The 27,276-nt window shown below is 49.1% G+C and overlaps 1 protein-coding gene across 9 annotated transcripts in view; it reads right to left on the reverse strand.

Moving 5' to 3' along the window:
• Window positions 1–1,496: 1,496 nt before the first annotated feature.
• ADAMTS9 (ADAM metallopeptidase with thrombospondin type 1 motif 9) overlaps window positions 1,497–27,276 on the reverse strand; it is a 90,718-nt gene continuing 64,938 nt past the window's right edge. For 5 of the 9 annotated variants that reach the window (XM_068960425.1, XM_068960423.1, XM_068960424.1 and 2 more), the window contains 12 exons: window positions 26,919–27,086; window positions 21,729–21,893; window positions 16,147–16,317; window positions 15,070–15,264; window positions 13,213–13,345; window positions 12,887–12,981; window positions 12,633–12,727; window positions 12,404–12,537; window positions 8,526–8,617; window positions 6,886–6,990; window positions 4,857–4,951; window positions 1,497–3,748 (listed from right to left, as the gene is read on the reverse strand). In XM_068960425.1, the coding sequence (XP_068816526.1) occupies window positions 4,862–4,951; window positions 6,886–6,990; window positions 8,526–8,617; window positions 12,404–12,537; window positions 12,633–12,727; window positions 12,887–12,981; window positions 13,213–13,345; window positions 15,070–15,264; window positions 16,147–16,317; window positions 21,729–21,893; window positions 26,919–27,086 (1,443 nt within the window). In that variant the 3' untranslated portion in view covers window positions 1,497–3,748; window positions 4,857–4,861. Of the gene's footprint in view, window positions 3,749–4,856; window positions 4,952–6,885; window positions 6,991–8,525; window positions 8,618–12,403; window positions 12,538–12,632; window positions 12,728–12,886; window positions 12,982–13,212; window positions 13,346–15,069; window positions 15,265–16,146; window positions 16,318–21,728; window positions 21,894–25,732; window positions 25,930–25,981; window positions 27,087–27,276 lie in introns of those variants that run through there. The other 4 variants (XR_011144074.1, XM_068960427.1, XM_068960430.1 and 1 more) reach the window with 4 other exon arrangements.

Consider the following 27,276-nt stretch of genomic DNA (forward strand, 5'->3'; position numbering starts at 1 on the left):
AAGGGCAAAACTCAGCACATGCTGAAATATTTAGGTGTGCTAAAGCTTTCAGGTGTTTGGTTGTGTGAGACAAGGACAGCACAGGATCGGGGGCTGTAATGTGTTCGGAGAAGTCTGAAACAGTAGGACTTCCAGGAGATGGGGCGACTGGCCAGAAGCCAAGGGGAAGTGGGAAAAAATCCAAACGCTGGTGATTGCTGCTACATTTTTGCTTTTGTCTGGTTTGATATGATCAAAAAAATTTATCCAAGTGAGGATATGTTCAGCTTAGACAAAGACTACTTGTGAGATAGTATCCAGGAGTGGGATCTGCAGGAGATAGACACAACTCGATAGCTTGGAGGAGATGAGTGTGGCCATGTGGAAGCTAAAGGACTCCCCCCAGGGGCACCCAGATTTACAGCCACCCCATAACAGCTTTCTTCCACCTGAATTTTCCTGTATATTTTAAACTATTTTTTCAAACTTAGAAAAGATGTATTTCCTTAGCTTTCTTTACATGGTGTTGATACCCAGCATCGCAGAGCAGCGCCCGGGGCACGCACACGTCGGTGGCATGGCTGAATACATGCACAACCCTTCTGAGAAGTGCTGGGTACACCGTGTCCCACGGGCCCTTCCCTTCCCGGGCAGAAATACGGGAGCTGCAGTCTGTGCGAGAGGCAGGGCTGGGTCTGGTTTTCCCTTGGGCACAGGGCAATACTTTCTGCAAGCCGGGGGTTTGCAGTCACTCACCTCCTGGACTATAGACTCGAATGAGGGCTCGGGGTAGAGCTCCAGATACCGGGGATTATTATTTTCCCTCATTTCTTTTGCATGAGACAATGAAACAAGTGACCCAAAGCTTGGAAAATAAATACTAGCACAGAAATGAATGTTTACCATTCAATGTATTATTCCCTTGTGTACAAAGTTATTTTGCCTCTATAATAGCACACAGGTATTGGAATACGATGGCAGATGCACAAAGACCATACAGACATGTCCTACAGGTCTTCATTTCCTTTTGAGTATAATCAGAAAGAAAAGAAACACTGTACAGGAAAGTGCTTGCAAAAAAACAGTTTGTAGAAAAATAATGGCATTGATATACAAAACCCAGAATTGTTTCCTGAACAATAAATGTCTAATATCTCTGGTCCTCAAAGCTTGTTCCTGTTTAATGAAACCCACTGATGAATCAAAAGATCATGAGCTATCAACTTTTCCCTTACAGTTTTTTAATTTTTTTTTTTTAGGTTTCTCTTGCTCTGTTAATAACTGTTATGAAACAATATGGTAGAAAGGAATGTGTACAGGTCTAAATAATACTTTTTTTTATAAATAGCATTCACTTCATTAGCGAAAATATAATATGCCTGTACTTTCTAAGCACCACTGTTTATCCCTAAAGTTCATAGTGCAATTTTCCCTTTTCCCCTATAGAAGTTATACATGAGCAATAATCATTAAAAAAAAATCACTATTCCATTACTACTCCTTTTCCCTTTTTTTTTCCTTTGACCTTTCAAACGGTATTTTTGGCATTTTCTCAGAAACATATACCTTATTACCGCTACCCATAAGCATACAAAATAGGTGAAATATCAGTCTTTCTAGCATATGATGATAGCCACTTATTTTATGCACTATAAAACAAAACAAAACAAAACAAAACGACGAGTGAGATCGTCTCATTCCCTCTTCTAAGTCTGAACGTGACGAAGAAGTGCAGAGGCACACGTGAATAGGTGTAGAGCACCAGTTCTTTAGCTGCTGCATTTTAACACAACCCCGGTCGCTTGTTAGCTGTCTACCAGCTCGCGTGAACATGTCGGTACCTGACAATCCAGCTGACAGGCTTCATTCTGAAAGCTGAATAAAGTCTGGCAAACGCATGGGTTATGAATCTAGGGATCTGTTCGTTTATCACAATCGATCTTACAGTGTTTGCTAACAAACTGAGTCCTCTTCCCTGCCTTAGCGACGGGAGTAGCGTGATGGCACGTAAAAGACTCACAAGAGCCTCCGAGGTTGGATTTTTTTTTAGACGTAGCTGCATGCAAAATTCAAAGACTTATTTGAATTAGCAGACAAGCCTCTCTGGTCTTCCAAAAGGCTGGCAATTTTGTGCTTAAAAAAAAAAAAAACCCTTCCTTTCCTTGTCCTTTGTGCTCCTCCTTGCCCCAAAATACACGGTGAACGGGCACTATCTTCCTACGGTTAAGTAAAAAAGCGGGGAAAGAGATAAGGGTCATAGTCATAGACTACAAAAAATAATCCGGTCACATCACCCCCGTTCGACGTGCTACGGAAACGTGTCGCGCCGCAAGCAGCAGGCTATGTACAGGCGAGGAGCTGCGGTCCTTAGGCGGCCGCGTTTGGCATCCGGGGCGGCGGGGGGACCTTCTCCCGAACCCCCCCCGCAACGGCTGGTGGTACGCGGGGCTGCGGGCGGGCCGAGCGCGCAGATGCCTTACCAGGAAGACAGGGAGCGATACAGAAGTAGGCGTCGAGCAGCCTGTTTTTGCGGGGTGGGTGGCGGGAACTCGGCGATCCGCGAGTACCAAGTGATTTCGTTGGAACGAGCCGGAGCCCTGGCCGTGGCCACGGCCGCCCGCCGCGGGTGGGAAGCCGCGGACGTCTGCTGGCGGGGGCTGCGGGAGCCGCCCGGCCGAGAGGAGGGGGCGTCCGGGCAGGAAAAGCCCCCTCCGGGACTTTTCCGGGAAAGCCGGGCGAGCCGAGGTTTTTTTCGGGTCGTAGGAGAGAGGCTTTCGGCTCCCCGTTAGGGGCTTTCGTGACAGCTGCCGCGCCAAGCGGCAGCGCTTCTCAGCGCGCAGCCCGGCGAGACATATGGCCTCGTCCGCCTGCCTCGGATGAGTTAGTGCCCCCGCTTCCAGATGGAGGCAGGAAGCGCGGTGGCACATGCAATTAGGGGAGAAACGCATGGGTGTTTTTTTGTTGTTTTTTTGTTTTTTGGAAAAGAAAGTTCATTCCGTAGCCCTACAAAAGAGGCGTTCAAGCTCATCATCCATTTCCAAGAGTTTCCCAAAACCTGGGGTTGATCTCAATTTATTTGAACTGGCTGACTTTTTGTTCTGTTTTCTTCCTCTTTTCACTGATGAAGGCACTGGATTTAAGGAACTAAAACTAGAGAGCGTTAATAAATATCATGTTAGCACCAAACCAGTGACTTTTAGCACTGGCCACAGAGGTCATGTGAAATTCAAAACATACCTAAAAGATAAAGATTGCTAATGCAACTAGCACTGTATTCATTGTCATGTTTTCCTTGAGTGCTGTCGGCCTGATCGCTAAAATAAAATTTAAGCACATCTTGTCTGTTTTCCTTACACAAAGACAGATTGAAATGCCAAAAATACCCTTATGCAGATTGTGTAGCACCGTAAAGGGCCAGAGCAGCCCGTAACTGAAGGAAAATTACTGATTGAAAGTAAACAACTGAATACAGTGACAATAAAGTATCACTTGTCATAATGCTACATATAATGTAGAGTACGTAAAATGCAGTGGTTTGACTGCAGGATTTAACAATAAAAAATAAAAATAGTAAAAGCAGCCTTAATATAATGGTTTTACGTACAAAAATATTAAATCAAAATAAATAATTCCAAACATAAATATTATACTGTACATTAAGAATATGCGATCTATATACACACATAAACAGATTTAAAAAAGTGGAAGGCAGAGGTATTGCATCGCTATCCTTCATCCAGCTCATCTCAGCTGTCTGCTTGCAGAGAACCTGGAAAGTAACAGACAAGTTGCACGTTAAGAGTAAGATCATTGTCTTTGCCTTTGAAACCTTTAACTACCGAGATCGAAATGAGAACGGAGCCAAAGCAGGTGCCGTCAACTTGGACACCACGTTTCCACTTGAAAACGTTGTACCTGTGTGTGGTACTGGGAGGACTGAAGACTGAGAGAGCTGGAGCCAGCAGAGGAGGAAAAAGCATTTCTTTGGCTGCTTTGGAGCCAGCAGAGGAAGAAGCAGCATTTCCTCGGCTGCTTCGGTTTGTGTTTGACAGCTTGGTGCGGACTATCAGCATCGTTATTTTGCTGACGGTTAATTTGTGCTCCCTGAGAACATGCTTTAATGGCACAGAAACGATACTTCTATGCCATGAGCCATTTACTTAACACAGGGTGGGAAAGGTTACCAGCCACACCTGCAAAAGCATATCTTTGATTTTCAGGGTGCAGCAGCATCCGAGGGGGTGGCGAAGGGGGACAGTATTGCAGAGTTACTCTTGCTACTGGTGCTGCAGCCTTACAGTGGCCATCGCAGGCCCCATGCAAGCCGTCAGCAGTCCAGAAAAAAGCGGGTAAAATTTTGGCAAGTGGCCCTTCTCCTGTACAACGCATAGGAGCATGGTTTTTTCACTGAAATCATCCCCTTTGCTCTGTCTGCTGCCTCCCTGCGCGTTGGCAGCACCGTAGGAGATGTGGGACGGCGCAGACTGCCGGAGGCTTTGCTCTCCCCTCCAGCTACGCTGCGTGAGCGTGCATGGCTATTGCAGAGGGAGCCAATATGCTGCCTGCTGCTATGCCATAATGCTTGTAAGGTTTTTCATAAAGGACTCCTGCACTTAGCAGTTAGCATGACTATTTAGGCCTTTTTGATAGTATTACACAAAGTCCCATGTAAACACAGGCTTAAGACCTAGATCCTGAAAGGCACTTCAACCCTTACGTCTTTGAATATCAGTGAGTCTCCAGAACCTAAATCCTAAGCCTAAGTGATGAGCAGACTTTGGAAAATAAGAGACTTCTGAAAACACTGCCCAATCTGTTCCTTCTGCAATACGTTCTTGGAAAGGTTTCCCTTAATTCAGAGATGACTGGGAACCTACCATTGCTATAACACTCGAACGTCAAGGCCTGTTCCAGATGATGGAGTACATTTTCCACAGTAACCGCCACATTTTCCTACTACTTTGGTACCATCCTGCAAGCAAAAATCAGAAATAATGTGTCACAGCAGTGTAAAGGCTCAGGAACTCTATGCTGCTAAAGGTCCAGATGTGGGTTATTCTAGCTAGAATTTTTAATAGAAAATGTCCTGGAAGGAAAACAAATAATGCACTAAATCAATCTACAAAATCACAGTCCTATTTAAATGCATGCAAACGTAATTCCCTTTAATACTAGCAGGTCAGATGGTGAACACAAATAAGAAAGGACATTTTTGATTTATCACATTGAAACGTGTTCAAGGAAAGGCCATTTCAAGGGACAGCTCAAGAGCATCTACCTTCTCCAACTTGCCCCCACAGTGAATAACTAGTTGTCCCACTGTAATGAGGGAAAGCCTGAATCATGCAGGAGAAATAACACATACAGACAATAACAGCACCTCACTTGTGCTTGGGCATGTAAAGGGCATGGAAAGGATATTTGAAGACATTACTGAGAAAAATCTGTTTGGAAGAGAAAAGCCTGGAGTGGCTCCAGAGCTGAGATGAGACAGCAAGTGATGTGGAGAGGATGTGCAGTTTGCAAAATCACGGTGCCGCTCCCCGCAGCTCTGCATTTCTCTATTCATCTTTTCACCCTCAGGTGCAAATCCAGAAGAGACAAAGGAAAGCTCAGAGCAGTCCTTGGGCTGTCCCGATCTCCAGGAGAGCCTGGTAAACATGGTGTAACTCCAGTTTCGAGTCAATAGCTTAATACTGGCATAAGCAAGATCTACATCTAGCCTTCCTTTTCGCACCTCTGTGTGGTCTTTCTCCTCTTGGTCATTACAATGGACAGACGGTTCTTGAGGGGAATACAACCCTCAATTACCAGAAAATCGGACTTAAGTGCAGGACAAGCTTGCACAAAGCATTTATTTTTAAACGAAAATAAATGCCCTTGACACTATTGATCTGTGATTGCAGCAGGCTGCTATCATCTCTTCTTGCTATTCCCTTCTTTCTTCTGCTCCTGCTGGCAATTACGCCCATAGAGCAGCGCTTGACAGATGCCACCAGGCGATCAAGGTAAGAGTCATCTCTTAGACTCCCTGTCCCTTAAAGTTCGATTCAATTCTGCCAGCTGTAATTGTGTCACTCTCCTCTCTGCAGCCCCAAAGTCAGCTGCCTCGGCTTCTCCTTTCGGAAGAGGAGAAGAATAGCACAGCACCTGCCAAAAGTAGCCTGGGGCGGGGAGGTCTGTGCTATTTCTAATACACCTGTACCGGAGGAGGCTTTACCACGGCATGATCTGACCAGAGACATTTGATTCTTCTGCTGAAAACAGTCCTTTAGGAGCCCCATGCTGGCAAGGGCCTCACCAGAGCCAGGGAGATGGAAAGCTTGGGTGATCTGATCTCTTGCACAGAGATAAAGTGAGACCAACCCAGCTGGAAGGCACGTGTCCCCCATGTTTTGTTAGTCATGTTTTGGAACAATTCCTGCCTGGGGGTGCTCACTTGGCGCTTAGGAGCCTCTCTTGCAAGACAAGGAGCAGTCCGAGCCCAACCCTGCTCATCATTTAAGCAAAGACCTTAACCCCACAGCTCATCCCAGTGCTTTATTTCTCCCTTTCTGGGGATCGTTTTGCAGCCCTAATGCAGACGGCGATCCTGGTCCCGCACGCCGTGCACAGGCTCCTTGCTGGACAATTCAGATAACTAATTAAAGATATGTCTGCCCCACAGCGCTCAGTGTTTTCAGCTTCACTGTTAAGCAGGCTCACTAATTAATTGCAATAATTCAGATCAAGTTAAACCCACCAGGGCCACCCCCCATCTCGCATACAGTTATGAACGACATTTCATTTCTCATGTTGGATGTTAGGTTTTTTTTTTTAATGGTCTTCACTTGGAGGAACACTGCTACAAAAGACAAGGCGACGGGAGGCAATTAGAGGGTGACCACCATTAGAATTAAAACTTACTGGGGATTTCTGAATTTCTGACACTGCGTAATTCCCTTGTGAGAGCCATTTTGCCGTTCCTGTTAATGACAGACCCGTTCCATAAAGGTCGATACTGAAGCGACCCTAAAAAAACAAGCAAACAAGCCTGATTATCCCCGAAGAGATGGGCCTTCGGTCACGACACGCAGCATCGCTGCCGCGAGCTCCCTTCCACTACAGCTTACCGCTGTGTCGTTTTCCTAACAAGATCTTGCCAGCAAAGTTTGCAATTTTTCTGTAGCTCTGCGAGTGATTAGCACATGCTCTACAAATCGCAGCATGGCTCGGGTTAGGAATTTCTTCTCGTTTGTGGCTGCAGGGAAGGAGGGGCTTTTTTCTCGGGTTTTTCAGTGCACTTTCTTTTTTTTTCACTGCTTTTTCTTGGTTTGCCAGCTGAGGGCATTCTTGGCTTTCCCATGGCAAGCCGCGGCGCCTGACACGCTCCAGCAGCTGATGGGAAAGGTACCCCCGGAGAGCGTGGTAGCCTGCTCTCCCTTCTCCCTCCTCACCTGGAGAGGGCACGCTTGTCCTGATTTTCCACGGGGCTTTTTTTTTCTTTCTTTTTCTTTAAACCTCAGTCAAATCAAAACTCTCATTTGTTTGTTTCTTAAAAATGCCCTTCACTTAATTTTCTCTTGCTCGCAAAATGTGCAATAAATGGCTGGAAAATTAAGGGTTATGTCTGCATCCAATGCAGATCTTCCCCGAAGCCTCCCTCCTTGTCCCCCACAGCAAACCCTAAATCCTGTGGTCAAGACTGCCCATTTCCAGACATGCTGAGGGATCCTTTGGCCTCAGTCCTAGGCTGACCTACGGTCCACTGCAGCCACAATGCCGCAGACTACCAGATGGCCATTAACTTTGCTCCATGCACTTGCTGCCTGGGGAAGGCTGATTTTCAGCTAGGAGCAAACTGTCTGGTCAGGTGGACTCATATTAACATTCATGAGCCTTCCCAAGGTAAGACGTCAATCCCGAAGCCACTGAGCTGTGCAGACAAGTGCCAGCTCCAGTAGTATGGAGGGAAGGAGATGGAGAGATTTGCCCTCCGCCGTCTGTTGCTGTGATTCCCTAGTTAACACCCTTTATGAACATGGTCTGCCAAATACTTTGGACTATCCAAACATATCACTTATCATCCCCCGGCACCGCAAAAGCTAGATGTGCAGGGGACAAGGAGCAACCCAGCTGTAGCAGAATGTTAATTAATCTCCTAACGACTTTCAGGAAAGCATATTTCTTTCAAGAAATTGGATTAGACTAATGGATATAGGAGCATTTCCTAGGTTGCAGGAAAGTTTCCCAAGCCACCACTGCCCCTCGAGAAACTGCAGGGCCCATCCCCACGAAAAGCCATCCCTTCCTGCCAGCTCCAGATCACGCTGCAGGGGCACTGACGAATGTCTCTTCACAAGTCCCTCTGGTTGTCTGGTAAGAGCTCAACATTTTCTTGCTGGAATGGGAAGTACTTTCCATACAGACAAAAAAGAAAAATTTCAGACTGCTGCGATGAGAACGTGATGCTCACTGGAGTTTGGCTGATGTAATCAAGAGTAATTAACAGAGGGCCCGAACATAATAAATGGCACCGATTCCTATGAAACGCAATTGTCAAATACCTGCGGGCATTTGGCGGCACTGTAGCAGTCCCCAGCAGTGGCATAAGGCACAGGTCGTCCATCATGCGTCCGTGCAAACTGTAAATCAGTCGCTGTGGAAAATAGTTGGTCAGTAGCATGGGAAGAAAGATGCAGGAAGAGAGAGATGAAAAGATGTAAACATACTTTTTGCTAATGTTTAAAATCACTAGAGCTGATTTCATATATTAATCACAGAATCACAGAATCACAGAATCACAGAATCGTTTAGGTTGGAAGGGACCTCTGGAGATCATCTAGTCCAACCTCCCTGCTCAAGCAGGGTCACCTAGAGCATATTGCCCAGGATCACATCCAGACGGGTTTTGAATATCTCCAGCGAAGGAGACTCCACCACCTCTCTGGGCAACCTGTTCCAGTGCTCTGTCACCCTCACAGTGAAGAAGTTTTTTCTCAGGTTCAGATGGAACTTCCTGTGGTTCAGTTTCTGCCCATTGCCTCTTGTCCTGTTGCTGGGCACCACGGAGAAGAGGCTGGCCTCATCCTCTTGACACTCCCCCTTCAGATACTTGTACACGTTGACGAGATCCCCTCTCAATCTTCTCTTCTCCAGGCTGAACAGGCCCAGCTCTTGCAGTCTTTCTTCATAGGAGAGATGCTCCAGCCCTCTAATCATCTTGGTAGCCCTCCGCTGGACTCTCTCCAGGAGTGCCATGTCTCTCTTGTACTGGGGAGCCCAGAACTGGACACAGTACTCCAGGTGAGGCCTCACCAGGGCTGAATAGAGGGGCAGGATCACCTCCCTCGACCTGCTGGCAACACTCTGCCTAATGCACCCTAGGATCCCATTGGCCTTCTTGGCCACAAGGGCACACTGCTGGCTCATGTTTAACTTGTTGTCCACCAGCACTCCCAGGTCCTTCTCGGCAGAGCTACTTTCCAACAGGTCAGTCCCCAGCCTGTACTGGTGCATGGGATTATTCCTGCCTAGGTGCAGGACCTTGCACTTGCCTTTGTTGAACTTCATGAGGTTCCTCTCCGCCCACCTCTCCAGCCTGTCCAGGTCCCTCTGAATGGCAGCACAGTCTTCTGGTGTGTCAGCCACTCCCCCCAGTTTAGTATCATCAGCAAACTTGCTGAGGGTGCACTCTGTCCCTTCCTCCAGGTCATTGATGAATATATTGAACAAGACTGGGCCCAGGACTGACCCCTGGGGGACACCACTAGCCACAGGCCTCCAACTTGACTCTGCGCCATTCACCACAACCCTCTGAGCTCGGCCATCCAGCCAGTTCTCAAGCCACCTCACCGCCCACTCATCTAGCCCACACTTCCTGAGCTTACCTAGGAGGATGTGATGGGAGACAGTGTCAAAAGCCTTGCTGAAGTCCAGAAAGACAACATCCACTGCTCTGCCCTCATCTACCCAGCCAGTCATTCTGTCATAGAAGGCTATCAGATTGGTCAAGCATGATTTCCCTTTGGTGAATCCATGCTGACTACTCCTGATCACCTTCTTGTCCTCCAGATGCTTAGTGATGACCTCCAGGATGAGCTGTTCCATCACCTTTCCCGGGATGGAGGTGAGGCTGACAGGCCTATAGTTTCCTGGCTCCTCCTTCTTGCCCTTTTTGAAGACTGGCGTGACATTGGCTTTCTTCCAGTCCTCAGGCACCTCTCCTGATCTCCAGGACCTTTCAAAGATGATGGAGAGAGGCCTAGCGATAACATCCGCCAGCTCCCTCAGCACTCGTGGGTGCATCCCATCGGGGCCCATGGATTTGTGGATGTCAAGTTTGGACAAAAGATCTCTAACCCGATCCTCCTCAACCAAGGGAGAGTCTTCCTTTCTCCAGACTTCCTCTCTTGTCTCCAAGGTCTGGAATTCCTCAGGACTGGCCTTAGCAGTGAAGACAGAAGCAAAGAAGGCATTCAATAACTCTGCCTTCTCTGTATCCTTTGTCACCAGGGCACCCGCCCCATTCAGCAGCGGGCCCACGTTTTCCCTAGTCTTCCTTTTGCTATTGATGTATTTGAAGAAGGCCTTCTTGTTGTCCTTGACATCCCTTGCCAGATTTAATTCCAACTGGGCCTTAGCCTTCCTTGTCGCATCCCTGCACACTCTGACAACGTCCCTGTATTCCTCCCAAGTGGCCTGTCCCCTTTTCCACTTTCTGTACACTTCCTTCTTCTGCTGGAGTTTGGCCAGGAGTTCCTTGCTCATCCATGCAGGTCTCCTGCCCGCTTTGCTGAACTTCTTCCTCAGAGGGATGCACTGATCCTGAGCCTGGAGGAAGTGACGCTTGAATATTAACCAGCTCTCTTGGACCCCTCTTCCTTCTAGGGCCCTACCCCAGGAGATTCCCCTAAGTAGGTCCCCGAATCTTAATGTTAATCTTAACAGTCAAGATCTCATCTGCTGGGTTTTTAATATTAAAACTCCAATTCATCATGCATGTGACTCCCAGCATGTGAACAACCTCACCGATTTTAATAGGATGCTCATATGCTTACATTTACCGGTCCATGTAGGTACACTGGTGATTTAGGGCCTAGGTATAAATAACAAAACTAGAAGCCATGACTTTGGCTATATTTCTCAGAAATATGAGAAAAATGTTTTTTCTCAGAAAACTTCCCAGTCGTCTGAACCAAGAACTTACAAAGAGGACGCGGGACCTTCTAAAATCTTCCTTTTAAACAAAACCAAAACACTGCCTCAAAACTTGTTCGCCATCTGCTCCCAGAGCCTGTTCTCTACAGCCTAGTCAACTGAGACTGGGTTTCAAAGGGAATTTGGGTATTTTGCTCTAGATGGCTCTTAAGTAACTGAGATTCATTTAGATGGGGATTTGAGATAGCTCCTGCCTGACAGAGGTAGGTGCCCAGCTCCTTTTGAAATTCAAAGGAAGGTGATATCAAATTTCCCCTGGGGGTGGTTCCCTTGAGATCTTTCCCAGGGAACATTTACAGACTATTAGTAGCTTTTTACAGATTAATAGACTGGGAGGTCTTATGGCTTGAAAACAGAGTGAGAAACAACTATCAGATAAAGACTCACTTAATAAGAGAGGATTGAGCTGTTAAAATCTCCATGATTTACTGAATGAACTCCACACGATATGTTGTATTTTTAAAACATTTGCCGGAAACCGATAAAGTGATTGAAACTCTAACCCTAACGCATGCTGCTGGCTCCTCCTGGGGTCGGGGAAATGCTCCCGGCTTGCACCAATGTTGGCAGGAGCGACAGGTTTGTGACTTATACTGCACAGCTGAAGTCCCCTCTGCTCCCCTGGAAATCCATGGCACCGTTTCCAACCATCTCAGCACGAGCTACTTCCTCTCGGCCTGACTCTGCCTGCTGAAGCCAGTGGGAAAACTGGGCCTGCCAAGAGCTCCTCCATCCTCAGCGTTTGGACATCAGTCCCAGCGGCACCAACCTTAGCACCCGCCAGGAGCAGCGTCCCTGCCCCCAGAGGAGTCCCCCGCGGTGGGATTTTGTGAAATGGCTGCGTGCAACATGGGGGGCCAGCTCCTCCCTGGTTACACTTGCTGCCTGAGTCTGGTCTAAAAATAGGACACTAAATGAAACAAAATCTTTTAGAAAATAAACTGGTCTGCTGGGAGCACACAAATATTCATTCTGCGTAACAGATGTGACAGCAACTGTCTTAATTTTCTCCCACTTCAAAGAGAAATAGTATGAGAATTTCTGATTTGCTCAAGCTATCCTCCAAGCATAACACAGCAAACCAGTGGCCAAGTTGAAAAGCAGCTCTGTAACAGGAGAGCTCACGAATATTACTCACTAGACTACTTCTGCTGGCTTGCAGTTACAGCTACAGTTGTGTAAAATAAACATTTTTTTTTAATGGTGAGGCCCTGTTTTTACTCACTTATTATTTGCATAGTGTTCAGGTCCAGCCTTACTTTGCTGAAGGTGGAAAACCCAGCTGCTGTGTAATCTTTCCTACACTGGCAGTCTTCTCGTCGGCTCCCGTTATATGGACATTCAGTCGGGTTATGTAACCTAAATCAAAAGAAAACCCTTTCTACTCATGACGGAAAAAATATTGCCATAGAAAAGAAAAGCTTTGTGAAGATCGGAATTAAGGGATTTCTTACCTGTATCCATACACTTCTGAAAAATTCTCTGCGTCCCCGTTTACAAGGGTCACGTACTCCTTTGGGTTGTCAGTCTGCATCCCAGAACAATACACCTGAGAGATACAAGCCACAGTTTTGTCAGGTATCACGTGTCAAAGGATGGCCTAGAAAACTGAAGGTAGAAAAGGCAAGAGTGGAGGTAAAGAGCATGCACAGGGTCCTCTTACACCTTTGGGAAATGCATAAACTATCAATCTGTTGCCAAAATGCACCTTTAGTGTCTTTCCTTTGACTTTAAGAAAATATTCACCATCTTCAGTGACACCTTTGAGATTTTTAACATCTTTGCAACTTCTCGGTAATTCACCTGGAAGGAAAGAGAAATACTTGTAGTCGCTGAGCAATCGAACATCAAAATTTCGTCTGTGAGATATCTCACGCACCAAAACAGCACTCTTATTTTTAAGAAGTCTCCCTGAAGTGCCTTAGCACTTTGTCGGATGGGTCCCAACACCTGGAAATACGGCACATCTCCAGGAGTCCGGCGGAAACTCAAGCCGTAAGAAAGGCAAGGGAAGACGCAAATCCGCAGACTTACAATCGTGGACGTTGTGACATGTCCTCCTTTCCTCAGGTTTCAGATCCGCGTGGCACAAGCTGCTGGCCTGGTCATCGTTGGTTAAACACTGCACTGAGCGGTGCATGACTCCAACCCCACAGGTTACGGAGCACTGGAACATAAAAGGCTGGGATTCATGTTTTACCCCAAGGCTTTATGGGCTCTGGCCCAGAAAAACAGTGACAACCCGTTTCTGTTGTACTAAGGATGAGCAGCAAAGGCCCCAATCCAGCAAAGCTTTCAAACACAGGCTTAATTTTAACCATACAAGTAATCCCTTTGATTATTAATCCTTTCTTTATCATCATCGTTAATTATTTTGAGAAGACGACTGTACTAGTTTAAAGCTTAGCACTTACATGCTTTGCTGGATAAGGCAGTATTAATTAAGGTGAACCATGCGCTCAAACAAAAACATTACTTTCTCATACGAGGACAGTTATACAAGACAGAAACATTCACCCAAATGCCCGAATGCTAGAAATTCTCTCCCTGTGGCTGTGAAACACTGCTTGGGTCACTGACAGGGTCCTCTGAACCAGGATGACAGTCTGTTGGTTTTCTTATCCAAATTGTACTGAAAAACAGCCTCAAAACCCTCTCTCCCTTCACCTTTAGAAAAATGGCTATATCTGTGCATACACTGGGCCATCCTTGAACACCCCAAACCGAGGGCAATCTTAAGGCTGAAATAACACAGGTTACCGGAGCTACTGAGTAAGAGCTCGCCTGGGCTGGCTGCTCGTGGGCGCAGCAAATCACAGGTGGGATCAGCCTCCTAAAGCAGGACATGCACAAACACTTCTCGAGGAGCATCTTGGTAGCCTTCCGTAACTTGTTCTTTCAGTACTTGAGACTGAAAAATCAGCTCTTTCTAAAGGTACTAGGTTAGGCCACCACGAAAATGGAGATGCTCCTCTGTTTAGAAACACATAAATGACATTTGTGCACAATGAGACATTCTTCAACGGCTCAGGTTAGTCACAGCCTCGTGTTTACTCTTTATCAGTCCCAAATCCAAGAAATTTAACTAAAGGGCAGAGCAGGGCTCTATATTTGTCCATCAAAGGTGATGGTAACTCAAGTTAAACTCCTTTGAAAATCAGAGATGAGAAGGGTCATGGCTCTTTACAGTCACTGATACATTCAGGAGCCCAAATCTAGGAGGAAGAACTTGCTCTCTGAAATGGATACCCCTCTCAAAGAAGTTTTGTTAACTAGGTCCAGTTGGAAATTTTACACTGGAATATGAGGGAGAGCAATGCGAGTTCATGGGAGCCAAGCCTTTGGCTGTAACTCCTCTGCTCCGACTCGTGGGGAGAACCTGAGACTTCCTGTGGGGCGTGAGGAACTTAGGTTTCAAACAGCTCCATCACTTACTACGACAACTTTCACTACGTTTTGCTCGACTTGACCTTTGTTGCCTTGTAAAAGTTTGACAAATTCCTACAAATGCCTGAGCTGCATTAATAAATCAAATTTATGGGAGAAACACTGCATTTCAAAGAACGTCAGGAGCTCGAAGTAGTGAAGTGTTATTGCTTTAACCAAAATTTGATCTTGTAGTTCAGGCCCCAGGAATGGCTCAGCACAAATAACTTTAACAGAAAGGCTGAGTTTTCCCCTGCCCTGTCCCAGCATTTCCAAGAAGAGGGGAAAAAAAAATCTTTTAAGGCTCAAATGACCAGCATCGGCCTATTGGCAGTTCCCAACTCTTGCGCTCACCCATGGGCAAGCAGGATCAGTCCTCCAGCTTTCTCCCCCCGCCGCCACCCCAGAAGCTACCCATCGCTTGCTAACATTTTTTCCAGATGAAACAAGAAGTGCCCAACTTACACTTCCCCAGTTGCCCACGCGCCAGGATGCTGAAACGGGGCATTCCCCAAGGTAGCAAGGTTGGATGTTGGGTGGCTGCGTGCCAGGACAGTTGACCGTATTCTGGTACCCATACTCATAGTGGTCCTTGCCAGTATAAATCTCGCTGCACGACACCAGGCGCTGCCGGTATCCCTTGCCGCACGTCACGGAGCACTGCGGGGAGAGGAAGCGCCTGTCAGCACATGCTCGCAGGAAGCCGTGTAAAGCAAGGAGGAAAAACAGCCCTGCTGGTTTTAAAGATGTCAGGCCGCTCTTAACGATCCCTAAATGACCAGTGTGCCTCCATGAATCGTACTTAACCCAGCTACGAGTAGCGTGAGTGGCTACCAGGGGGCCAGTGTCCGATGCTGCCTTGGAAAGGCCGGTTCCCCCGGGGCAGGCTGCAAAAACCCATCTACCTGTGCCAGGTGGGCTCCTGGCACAAGTTAGCTCTTCCTAAGAGCAAACAAAATCCCTTGTGAACCAAGAAATTATTGATCTCTAAGGGGAGGGTGTTTTTTTTTTTTTCTTTTTGCCATGGGACTCATAGAGGAGGAGTATTGTAAGCGTTAACCTGGAATTGCAGGTGCTTGGGAGTGACTGGAAGAAAAGGAAGGTATTGCCTGTAATTAGAGGAAAAAAGCTCCTCTCCCAAGGGTTCAGCGGGAGCAAGCCCTCCAGCTCTGCAAGCCCTTGCACACGTCCTCGACTGCGTGGGCCTGAGGGTTTCCACCGGAGCCATGGGAGCTAGGGTAGACGCAGGTGGAAGGACGAGCCAGCCAGGCTGCCTCACACCTATACAACATTTCTCCCAGAAAACTATCCAGGAGAGTGGGCTGCTCCGGGAAACGTTCACCCCTCTGTGTTTTCCTTGGTTTGCTTGTCTCTCCTGCCCCTCACCACCCAGCATGTTTTCTTTCTTCCCTTTCCTTATTCTTCCTCTGTAACCAGTGCGCAAAGGGAGGCGGCGTCCCTGCCGCAAGCGTGGGAGCGAGCTCGGACCCTGGTGGCCGGGGCCCTGGAGCCAGCGGTGGGGGACGTGCCACGGGCGCTCACCTCCGACCACTCGCCGGTGATCCAGACGTACTCGCAGGGCGGCAGGCGGCAGCTCTCCACCTCGGCGGGGCGCTTGGCGGCGTCGCAGTAGGCGCTGCTGCCCACCCGCTTGTCCTCGTCCACGCAGACCACCTTGCGGTGCCGCACCGCATCCCCACACGTCTTTGTGCACTGTTGGGCGGCCAAAAAAAAAAAAAAAAAAGGCTCTGTGCTTGGCACGCACATCTCTTACTGCTATTACTTGGGGGAAAATTGGTGATCAGGGTCAGAGGCTGTGGGTGCACCCAGCTCCCGGCCCCGGAGGCACGGGTGGGGTGGCCTGGCAGAGTGACGGCCCCATGCGACGTAGGAGCGGGCACGCCAGGCGGAGGGACGCCATCGGAGAGGGCAGAGAGGTGCCCAGCCTCTCATTTTGGCCCTACACCATCACTGAACTCTGCCTGCTGTTAAGAGCAACCCATATGATCCAAGAGCAATCGCTCCGCTAGGTCTTCTGGAGACTTGAAGGACTCGATACTTTTGCTGCTCATCTTGGGATGAGCTGCGCCTGCCCCCTGAGAAACCCTTGCTCCGCGCCCGGGAGCTCAGAGCGCATCTCACAAACACGCAAACGAAACAAAATAAGCCAAGGTAAGAGCAACTGCCTGGATAAAACCGTACTTCTGTTTAAATTATCAGCTGTAATGGGCTTCCAACACTTTCAACTAACTGGATTAACAGGGAGGAAAAAATGCATGAAAATAATCACTTTATACAATGTGCAGGAAACATCTGTCCCTTAGGAAATGATATAATATGTAACCAGACCATCCCTATCTGTATAAAAACACTTTCTGAAGTCACCTAGGCTTGAGGAACCATGCCAGTTTAACGTGGCTATAGTTTCACCGTTTGCCCATAAAATTTTCAGCCGCTCTGAAGCGGCTCCTGCTCTCCGGGCTGGTCTGCAATTAGCCAGATCATAGTGGGTACCCCTAATTGCGAAAGGCAGGCGCTGCCAGGTCTGCCTTTCTGTAATGAGCTGTCGCAGTCGAGACCGCAAATTATTTGCGAACTTGGAAAGATCAGATTCATAAGCAAAAGTGCCGCGGCACCGCCAGCAAACCAGGAGAGCTGCAGCGAGCGCGGCGTCACGTTTGCCAGAAATATTGAGCAGCCGTGCAAAACCGAGGGGGGCGGGCAGGGGAAGAAAGCCCGCCAGAGCGGCGTTTAGGCTGAAGGAATAGCTCAGCAGCTCTTAGGCAACAGCCTACATTGCAAAATCTGCAGTCTGCCAAAAGATCCCCAAGGGCTTCATGTGCCTCCACCCTTATTTACTCCCTCGCTTTAAGCCCTCCAGAGTGGAAGTCCCTCCTCGGTCCTGCAGTCCTGCGGGGGCCGGAGTAAATTGCTCGAGCGCAATTTCCCCCAAGAGCAAACAAGCTGTGCTGGTGCTCTGGTAGCTCCTTATCACACAAGGAAAATGTCAAAGCCGGTGAGCGCCCCTGGACGCGGCACCGCCGGCTCCCCTTAGTCGGGCGGCTCCTCCGCGGGCACCTCTCGGGGCGGCGGGGACCTTGAGCCCCGCGCTCCTCCTCCGCGTCGCAAAAGCTGTCCTCGTCCCCCTGTCCGGCGGGCGCCGCGGTGGCGGGGCACGAGCAAGAGGTACGGGACGACGTCGGGCTGAGCTGCGCCCTTCGGCTCACGCTGAATTTGAGGAGCACGAACAAGCTCCTCGGCATCAACGGGACCCCTGACATCGGCCGTAAACAGCTATCGAATAGAAGAGCCTTCCTCGTTTTAAATCATTAAGTCCCGGCGAGAGATTGACCGTTGGCATGCGTTGCACCAGACGCCCTCAAACAGGCGCCGTCCTGCGTGGGTTGTCTCTGCAGGCGATGGTCATACGGCCAAAGAAAACTGTGCCAGCTCTGGACATTTTGTCCTCAGTAAATTATAGTTTGTCTGCTGGCGTTTTTCAGGATAACTGGCAATTCAAACAATTCCAGCATGCCATTAAATACAGCTCAAAGACAGCGTGACCACCGCAAAAGAAATCAAAGAGATATATTGGGGAGGTTTCTAATCCGCCACAGCAACGTCGTGGGACATCATTCACTGAGAAACTGGACTGTTCACCAAACGTGAAAGGACCGCTTTTTCATTTACTACGATGAGAGATTTTGCATGAAATCTCATGTTAACAACCGATCTAAGCCTCAAATAAAACCACAGGGAGAGGGGATAACAGACATTGATAGTGAAAGCTGGAAAAACGGGTCAGATATTCGCAAGACTTGTCTCTTGTCCCCCGTTTTCCAAAGACTGACTGTTTTCCCGGCAGTTCATATTAACAGCCTTTGCAAGCAGCTCTGTAACTGCTTTAAAAGCATAGTAATGATAATAAAAATTTAAAAAAAAAAAGTCGTTGCTTTGTGAAAACAGTCATTGTTTTTCTTTTTGCTAAACCAAAATGTGACACGCGGATGAAAAGACACCCCGCTCCACGAGCGCTTCCGGCGCGCTTGGGCTCTCTCTGGAACCCACATCACGGGCGGCCGGCAGCACCTCCCCTCTAGCCGCGAGTGTCAGCGCTTCAAGCAGGACGCTGCAGAGCTCCCAGGGCTGTGCACCCTCCTTCCACAAAGGCTCCTATTAAAAAAAATCCTCTCTCTTTCTCTGGCTCTCTCCCGTTTTCCCTTTTACTCTGTGATCCTGGTCTCGGTTTGACTTTAGCCAGCATTTGATGTTAGCAAGGCCCCGTCTAGCGACCTTCTTCCAGCTGGTGCGGGCACTGAGAACAGCTAATTAATGGTGATACAACAGCAGAGCAATAAACTGTTTCCAATAAGTTCCCTATAGCTTTTCATTGGCAAGACCAGCTTTTTTTTAAACAACAACAACAAAAAAGGACCAATAAAAAGCTCTTGACAGATTCCCTTTAAAGATGAGAAATCAAGAACAAAACAGTGCTGGAATGTTATTTTACATCCTACCTTTCATGTCAATTAGGGTTCACTGCCATTCCTTGCTCAGAGAATACCAATGCAATCTGCGGCTCCTCACTATAAATAACACGCAGCCAATACTTATGGCTGGGGAAAAAGCAATCTTGCTTTTTTCACTGGGTCCGTCAGAACAAAATAAAAAGCCTTCACAAGAAGAATGGCTTGGAACCAGACAAAAGCGGCCCGCCCAGATTGGACGACACCTGCAGCATGTTTCTATGAATGATTATTTATGGGCGAGAAAACTTTCAGCCCACCCCACTAACAAAGCTCCCCTGGGGGGGAAAAAATGAAAAAAAAAAAAAACCTCCATAACATGGTAAAGATTTCCTCGGTGCAGCGGGGAGCCCTGGAAAATTTAGGAAAAACATCACCATCCACCTGCCAGCAGCTTGGCAGGGTGAGGGCAGGCAAGGGACTGTCGCCACCAGTGTGAAAAGTTGTGAAAATAAGTGAGAAAGGGAGAAGGAAAGGGGTAGGCGAAGCGGCTCTTCAGGACTGATTACGCCACTGGGCAAGTCCTGCAGTCGCATGCTGTTTGGTGACCTACTTCACTGCCCGTAAATTTATTAGCTGAAGAAGTTTAACGGGCTCTGTAAAAGCAAAAAGTTCATTGCAATGAATTTGCTGCAGCCCCTCGGCGGTTTCTATACCCCTTTTACAAGCTCGGATGCTGCCGCCCGGGTACCCGCTGCGTGGCCCGCTCAGCTCGGCCTCTGGCCGGACCTCGGCGCCGCCGGGCTGGCTCCCAGCGGGCGAACGCTGGGCCAGCTCTGGCCTCTTAGGCGAGCTGCGGATCCCGTCCCCGACGCCTCTTGCAGTCAGGGACGCAGTACACAGGATTTCAAAGCCGTTGCAACTTCCCAGCAACGCCGAGATGACGACCCAGCTAAGGAAGGGAAGCTAAGCTTGCCCCGGCGTACCCCGGCTGGCCGAGGCATTGCAGGCTGGAGGCCCCTTAGCTAACGCGTCGCACGCGCGCCTGCCTGCAGTCTGGGGTGCACCGCGCGGTGACGAGCCAACGACGCGCTAGTGCAGAAGGAAAGATTACAGGGAAGCGCTCGCTGCCTTAACCTTGAATTTTCTTTCTTTTTTTTTTTTTTTGCTGCAGGGGAAGCGCTGCACAGGCTCTGCAGGCTCAAAAAGCTTTTTCTTTCATCAGTAAATTTTCTCTTCTCATCATCCCCCCCTTTTTTTTTTTTTTTTCCTTTAAGTGAAACACAATAAACACAGACTCTGGAAGTGGCTGGGAACACCAGCACTTCGAGCAGCAGGCCTGCGGTGCCTCCCTGTCTTTTGTGATCGGAGCAAGAGGCCCTCTTTTGCATTTACACCGAGGCGTCCGTACGCTGCCTCGGCAGGGGAAGGGCTCTCCAAGAATTTAGCTCTGCTTTAACATCCCCTGCGCAAGGCAGGAGCGATGCAAAAGCAGCCGGGCTGCCAACGCCAGCGGGTTCCTGGCCGTCCATTCGGGATGCGTAAGGCCCCAGGTTTCACTGCCCGTGTCTCAGCGGGGGCTCAGGCCCTTGCCTTGCCCAGCGAGGCGCAGCAGCCGGTGCCTGCGCACCCTGGGCAGAACCCAGGAGGCGGCAAAGGGCCGCGTTTTGGAGCGTGCAGCCCTGCAGGTGAGATGATTTGCAGGTAAACCAGTGGGAAGCTTCCTCTGGGAGAGTCTTCTCTTACCCGGAGCCTCTCTGACCTCTAATCTGCCTCTTCCAACCTCAGAAACTTCTGGCCCTCCCCTGCTTCCGCCTTAATATCGTTTTGGCTAGCTAGGGACGGCGAGCCGGTTTCTGAGGACCACGAGGTGCTGGAAACTGCCTCCCGCTAACACCCTGGGGACTGGAGGGTGCGAAGGTCCATCAGGTCCAAGAGGCCCCCCCCCGGTCCAGGTGTCGCCCACGGCCCGGCAGGGAGTCGGGGTCCCCCTGAGCTTCCGGAGCTGCAGCTTTGTCCCCTGCCCCGGCTGCGATCCTGGTGTTGCTCGGTCCCTAGTGCTGATCGCTCCGAAAAGCGCTGTCACCCATGGGAGATCTGACTTCAGCCGTGTCCCCGGCTGGGAAAAAGGGTTTCAGAGGAGGTGTTTCACCGGACGAGGAGATTAGAGAAAAGGAAGGAGAGACCGCTGTCGGAAAGGGCCAGCCACCGCCGCGACAGGGGAAGACAGTGAGAATTACCTGCGTCCACCAGCTCCTTCAAACCTACGGACCTGGAGCCACAGGCTCCCTCACGAGACAGCGCGGCAGGCTTTGATCCAGAGGGCTGCCACGTCCAAAAGGCTCACCGAACGCACGCAGAGCCACACAACGGGCTAAACACCCGGGCAGGCCCCGACACAACACCGCGCGAGCCGCCGAATTAGTGCCCCGGAGGGTTTTTGTTTCTGCCAAAACTCATCGGCAAGGTTGCAACCCGCCCCACGGCTGCACCCACGCCACCCCGCCGCCCCACGGCTGCACCCACGCCACCCCGCCGCCCCGCGCCAGCCGCCCGACGGCGACGTCCCGAGGCGGGCGCCTGGCTCGCGCGGTTCCCCCTCCGCCCCGGGCTTCCCACGGGTAACGCGACGCCGGGAGGGCCGGCCGCCCCGCTTACCGCTTGCCACTCGCCGGGGTGCCAGCTGTACGCGGGGCAGGCGGCCAGGCGGCACTGCCGCTCGGCCGGGGGCCGGCTGGCCGGGTCGCAGCGGGTCGCCTGGCCGGGGCCGCCGTGGCAGCGCACGTGGCGCCGCTGCACTCCTCGCCCGCAGGACACCGAGCACTGCGGAGAGGGACACAAGGTGAGCGGCGGGTTTGCGTTTCGGCCGGAGGCAGGCCGCGGGCGCGAGCCCCTGCGAGCGGGGAGGGAGAGGGGGGGTCGCGGGGCCGGCGCGCCGCTCTGCATCCGGCAACAGCGAGGGCAACGCTGTAACCCAGGCGCGTAACGCGGCGGCGGGCTGCGTTCGGCTGTCTCCTCGGCAAGGATGAAATTTCGCGGACGGGCTGAAATTCCACCCGAGCCAGCGGGGATTTTGCTTCAGCCGGGCCGGGTTTTCGCAGACAGGATTTCTCTTGCAAAAACCTCCGGAGAGAGCGGCGCTGCTAGAACAGCGCCACGCGCCAGAGGCAGCGAGGCTCTGCCCATCGCTTCCCGTGCGCCCAGCTCAGAAAAAGAGCTCAAAACATGTCACATGCCACAAACGTCCTCGGAGCAGACTTTAATGAAAAGCAAACTTGAATCGCCTAGGAGGAGGACTGTAGCAACGAGGAGCTCAAGGTATGATACGTCTGGATTTGCTTTTAACACGCATGTAAATGCGCACTGCACCAGCCAGGGCATCCCGTAGGTTTAGGAAAATAAATGTCTCTCTTAAATTAACTGCTCTTTTTTCATCTTTCCTTTGTTATACTGTGGGCACGTTTCTGCCTACTTTTAGACACAGGGAGAAAAGCCTGAATCTCTCTGTTTCTCAGATATCGATAAATTATTATCTACACCACAGTGCTTTTAACAGCTTGTTTTTTCTTTCGCTTAATACTTCTTACTGTTGCACCCTATAGTGTTAAGCGGTACTTCACTCTGTTACGGGTTCTTTCCTGCTAGATCCTACAATATATTGTGCAGATGTGGAATAAAAAGAATTTATAAAAGAAGGAGCATAAAAATCAGGACGTACACATTTAGAGCACAGCTATTACGATTACCCGTTTGCTGACATAACACTTCATATAAGCAACCTCATTAATAGGTGAGGAACTAAGAAAAAAAGTTTATAGCCCATTATTGTAATACCTATAAAAGCAAGCTTTCTTAAGGCAGAAGATTAAGCAGCGCGTAATGAGGAAGCAATTCTCTTCCGGCTAGTTCTGCAAAATATTCCTCTGAAGCACTTGGTTCGCTTTACTATCCGAATGCACAGAAAGCAAAGAGGACCCAAAGAAAAGCTGACTGCAAACATGCTCCTGGCTGCAGATATTTAGGAGAGGCTTTTTTTTGTGTAACTTGGAAAAGCAGCAGTTAAGATTTCTGTCACTGGCGATGCAAATACTTCCATCTGCTGCACTGCCTCTGCTGTGATTTATTGTGCTGTTTGTCCCAAGCATCCCACCGGGGACGGTTAAACTGAATCATGCAAACAAACTTGGAGCAATGTATATTCTCCAGCACGCATGCACTGCTCTGCAACGCTTTTCAGTTTGCATTTATCACCACCTACAAAGCACACGTCCAGGACGCTAGGATAAGGGCAGAGCAAGTTACGTCGTGGCTCCTGCACAGAGGGGCAGAGCCACCCACGACACTCAGACAGCGACAGGTTCTGGGAGGAGAACAGCCGTCCTGCGTCGCTCGGGGGAGTTTACCGTGGCGGCGCGTGGCTCGCCGTGCTGCGCGGCGCGGCACTGAGGCTGCAAAAGCCAGGTGGGAGCCTGCAGCGCTGGGCGAAGCCCCCACTTTGCTGCACGCCGCCGGTGCAGCGCGGGGAACGAGCCTGCAGAGGCCCTGGGGCCGGGAGGCGCCTGGACCGCCGCGGCCCCATCACGTCCCGTAGGAGAGATGCGAAACACCCTCTGCCCAGCCGGCCAGCGAAGATGCTTTTCCTCGGGGTAATTGCAGGTGCGTGTGCTGGGGGAGGCGTTTCATAGCTGAGGCTGAATGGGCTTTTTAAGCACATTTAGGAACACCAGCCATTATGCAATCCAGCAATAACACGGCAAAAAAAAATCACAGCGCAGCCCCCCGGCCTTAGAAAATAGCGTTGGAGGGGAGTCCAACCTTGGGGCCGCAGGGCTGCTGTGAGGGGGCTAAATCAATGCTGCAGGGATACTGCAATATTAACCCTTAGTAAGGCAAAGGCAAAAAAATGGCCAAGCTTTGGCGAAATTTGGCAAGCCGAGGCCATGCAAGTCTTCCTGGCAGAATCGGGTCGGGAACCGGCCCTCTGCCCTGCTGGGCTCCCTCCCGCCGCTGCCTCTGCTGCGCTGGTACTGCCATGGCTCAGGCTGGATTTGTGGCTGGGTTCAAAATAATAGAATTATGCTCTACTGCAAAGGCAACGAAAGGAGATGTCTTACGTTAGTTTCATCCTGACTATTTTAATCCAGTATACTGGCTGGGCATCTTCTCTCTATCTTGTGGAAATGCAACTAGTTGGTACTGCTGAATGTCTAAAAGTAGAACGTGCCTGAAGCTATTCAGTTCAGGAACGGGGCGACTTATACATTCCCCTATGGGATACCATGAGCCAATCGGTCTGTTTGTCACTTCTTTGGGTCCTATACGTTTTTTAGGAGCACTCCTTTTCCTACTGAGAAAGTCAGTCTCAAAACTGCAGCATGTCAGCTCAGCTATGGAGAAGTTTTCCCTTATAAAAATACAGGGCTAGATTTCAGTCTGTAACTAAAGTAAGTAAATACCAGAGAGCAGAATAAATATTGTTATTTTCACTCCGTGAACGGTAAATGACCATAATTGATACCACTTAGGAGATACAAACACATTAAATCTGACATTTCAGTGCAGACGCAAGCACGTTTAAAACCTGGAGAGAAAAACCTTTTCTCTTCCCTTCCAATTAATACGGCTATTAGAAGTACTTTGCCGTAGGAAGATGGATTCGTAACAACCTAGAAAAGCGTTACCCAGACTCTGAACACCAAACGTCCGGAGAGCAAAACCTCTGGGCCCGGAGCACTTGGCTCAGCCTTGCTTCTCCTTGCGAGTCAGCGTGAATCGTGCAGGCAGGATTTCCCACGCAGCAACGGAAGCAGCGGAAGGGGCGCGCGGCACGCGGCCGGCCTGGACCCCGGGACAAGGCGAAGGCCTTTGCGTGGGAAAACCCTGCCTTACTTCTCAGGCAGGCTTTGGCCAGCTTACGCAGCGCAGAAAAAGGGGTCAGCTCACGGCAGCTTGGCGCTGGGGTTATCTTTTAGGCCGGCAGAAAAAGCCTTTCTCGATAGTCTCGAAGCGCAAACCGGCCGCGGCTCCCGTTGCCAGCCGAGCAGAACGAGCGTCACCCGCGACGCGGAAGGGGACGCCGCGTTTCTGGGCCCATTTCGATCCCGATCCAGCACAACCCGCTAGGGTCGGCAAGTGAGGAGACCATATCGGAACATTTTTATGAGCTTGTAAAAGGCCCCTGTTGACAACGCACGTGTGTTTCTACCCGCTTGCAGAGCCGTTCAGTTTTTCGGAGCGGGCCGGCGCGCGCGCGCGCATCGGCTGAGGAGCCACCTCGCGTGCTGGAGATGGGCTGCCTATTCGTAGCCTGATCGTTAATACACAAATACTCTCTAATTGCCTGGTCACAAAAGATTACCTCAGGCCATAAATCACCTCATCCTCCTGCTAACTTCGGCTTCTTTCTCCACTGGCATAAAATCACCTCCCGTCATGTGGTGGAGCGTTCTGAATTTTAAAACACTTATTTTTATCAGCTGAAATTAGCATATTTTAAAGCAATCGACAGACCATTACGTTATTATGGTTAGAATTACAAGCCGTAAAGAATTGCTTTCGGGAGCAGTCACTTTAAATAAGGTGCAAATCGGATATGACAAGACTATTTAATAGCCTCGAGTTTCTTTTCTTTTTCCCACTGTGGCTTCTTGTACAAAAGTAAGGTCTCAGTCCTGCAGATAATAAAATGGAGACTTAACTTTCAATACGGGAGAAGCCCTGCTCAGTTCAGCAGGGCTGCTTGGGTGCTCCCGGGTCCTCAGAGCCTTATCTCGCGTAAAGGACTAGGATCTGAATAACCTAACCTCCACAGTGAAAGCACACTTAATCCCTTCCACACGTAAAGGCAAATACTGCCATCCTATGAATTCAAAGGTAAGAATAAAAAACAAATAGAAGTCTGAAAACAATCATAAAAAATCAATGGGTTTATTGTCTTTTTAAAGATTTAACATTTAACAACATGATATCCTAGTCCTAATATCTATGTGTGTGCGTGTAGATTTGTTATTGGTTTATGTTTTAGGGAACTTGCAAGCAGTGAGAACTGGTGTTCTGTATTGTAACGTGAAAGACAGACTGCAAGAGAACATGATGTTTTACAAGTTAACAGTTCATTCAGTCTGGGATTTTCAGTAATTCTGCTGATTAGCACACTATTGAGGTAGAGGCAAAATTGAGATTCAGACCTAAAAATGTGATGCAGCAGATTCAAGGTGATGACAAACGTGTTACTTTCAGAAAAACAAGGACTCAAGATACGCTCTCTGCAAATAAGATGCTTAATAACTCCAAGCACTTTCACGTTTCCAGCAGCCTCTGCTCTAAGCATCAAAGGGTCTGACTTTTTAATGAAGCACAATTAGGTGATGAGCTTGTTCAGAAACAAAACGTAGTGAAAAATATTTTTAATGAGTAACTCTGATTGTTCTTTAGGCTTTACCAGGGAGCTGATAATAAAATTAATTTCAGATTTCTCAAAACTAAGAAAGATTTTGCTTGGGATGTGACATATTTAAATAATAACAATATTAAAAACATGAATAATAGCAGATTTTTCTTGAATGTTATATACTAACGGGTTTTCTAGCAGGAGCTTAGTGTATGCAACAAGGAATTTGCTATCAGTAAGACTCTAAAAGCAAGTTTCCATGTTTTCAGCTGGTACAAATCAGTGCTGCTCCACTGCTGTCCATGAAGCTACACTGTTTTACACCACCTGAGGATCTGGCCCAGAACATTTACCCTTGAAAAATTCAAGAGGACAGAAGCGAGGGGAAAAATAGTTTCTAACCGATCTGACAGATGAGGAATATCAAATGATGCAAAAGGGTAATCAGTGCGTCTCACCTGTCCCCAATCTCCCGATTTCCACTTCGGACATCTGCCCCCTCTGCATTTCTTTTGCACATTGGGTTTAGCAAGGTGCTTGCAATAATCTTCTTCTACATGCCTCCCCTCCTTTGACAAACAGTACACAGTTCGGTGCTTTTGACCCTTTCCACAGGAGACAGAACACTGCAAATATAAAGTAACAAAAATCAGCTTTCATACAGGGCCGTCTACATTGTTAAACACAGGCCACAACTACATAGGGGATTTTGCTTGGACTGGACCAAAAAGCACATCGCTAGGCTACCCAACAGCCCACACAAACCTTGAGGGGGATAAAGAAGGGCAGAATTTAACCCACTGGACATGTTCCCAT

Source organism: Struthio camelus, chromosome 14 (assembly GCF_040807025.1).
Source record: "Struthio camelus isolate bStrCam1 chromosome 14, bStrCam1.hap1, whole genome shotgun sequence".
Taxonomy (NCBI): Eukaryota; Metazoa; Chordata; class Aves; order Struthioniformes; family Struthionidae; genus Struthio; species Struthio camelus.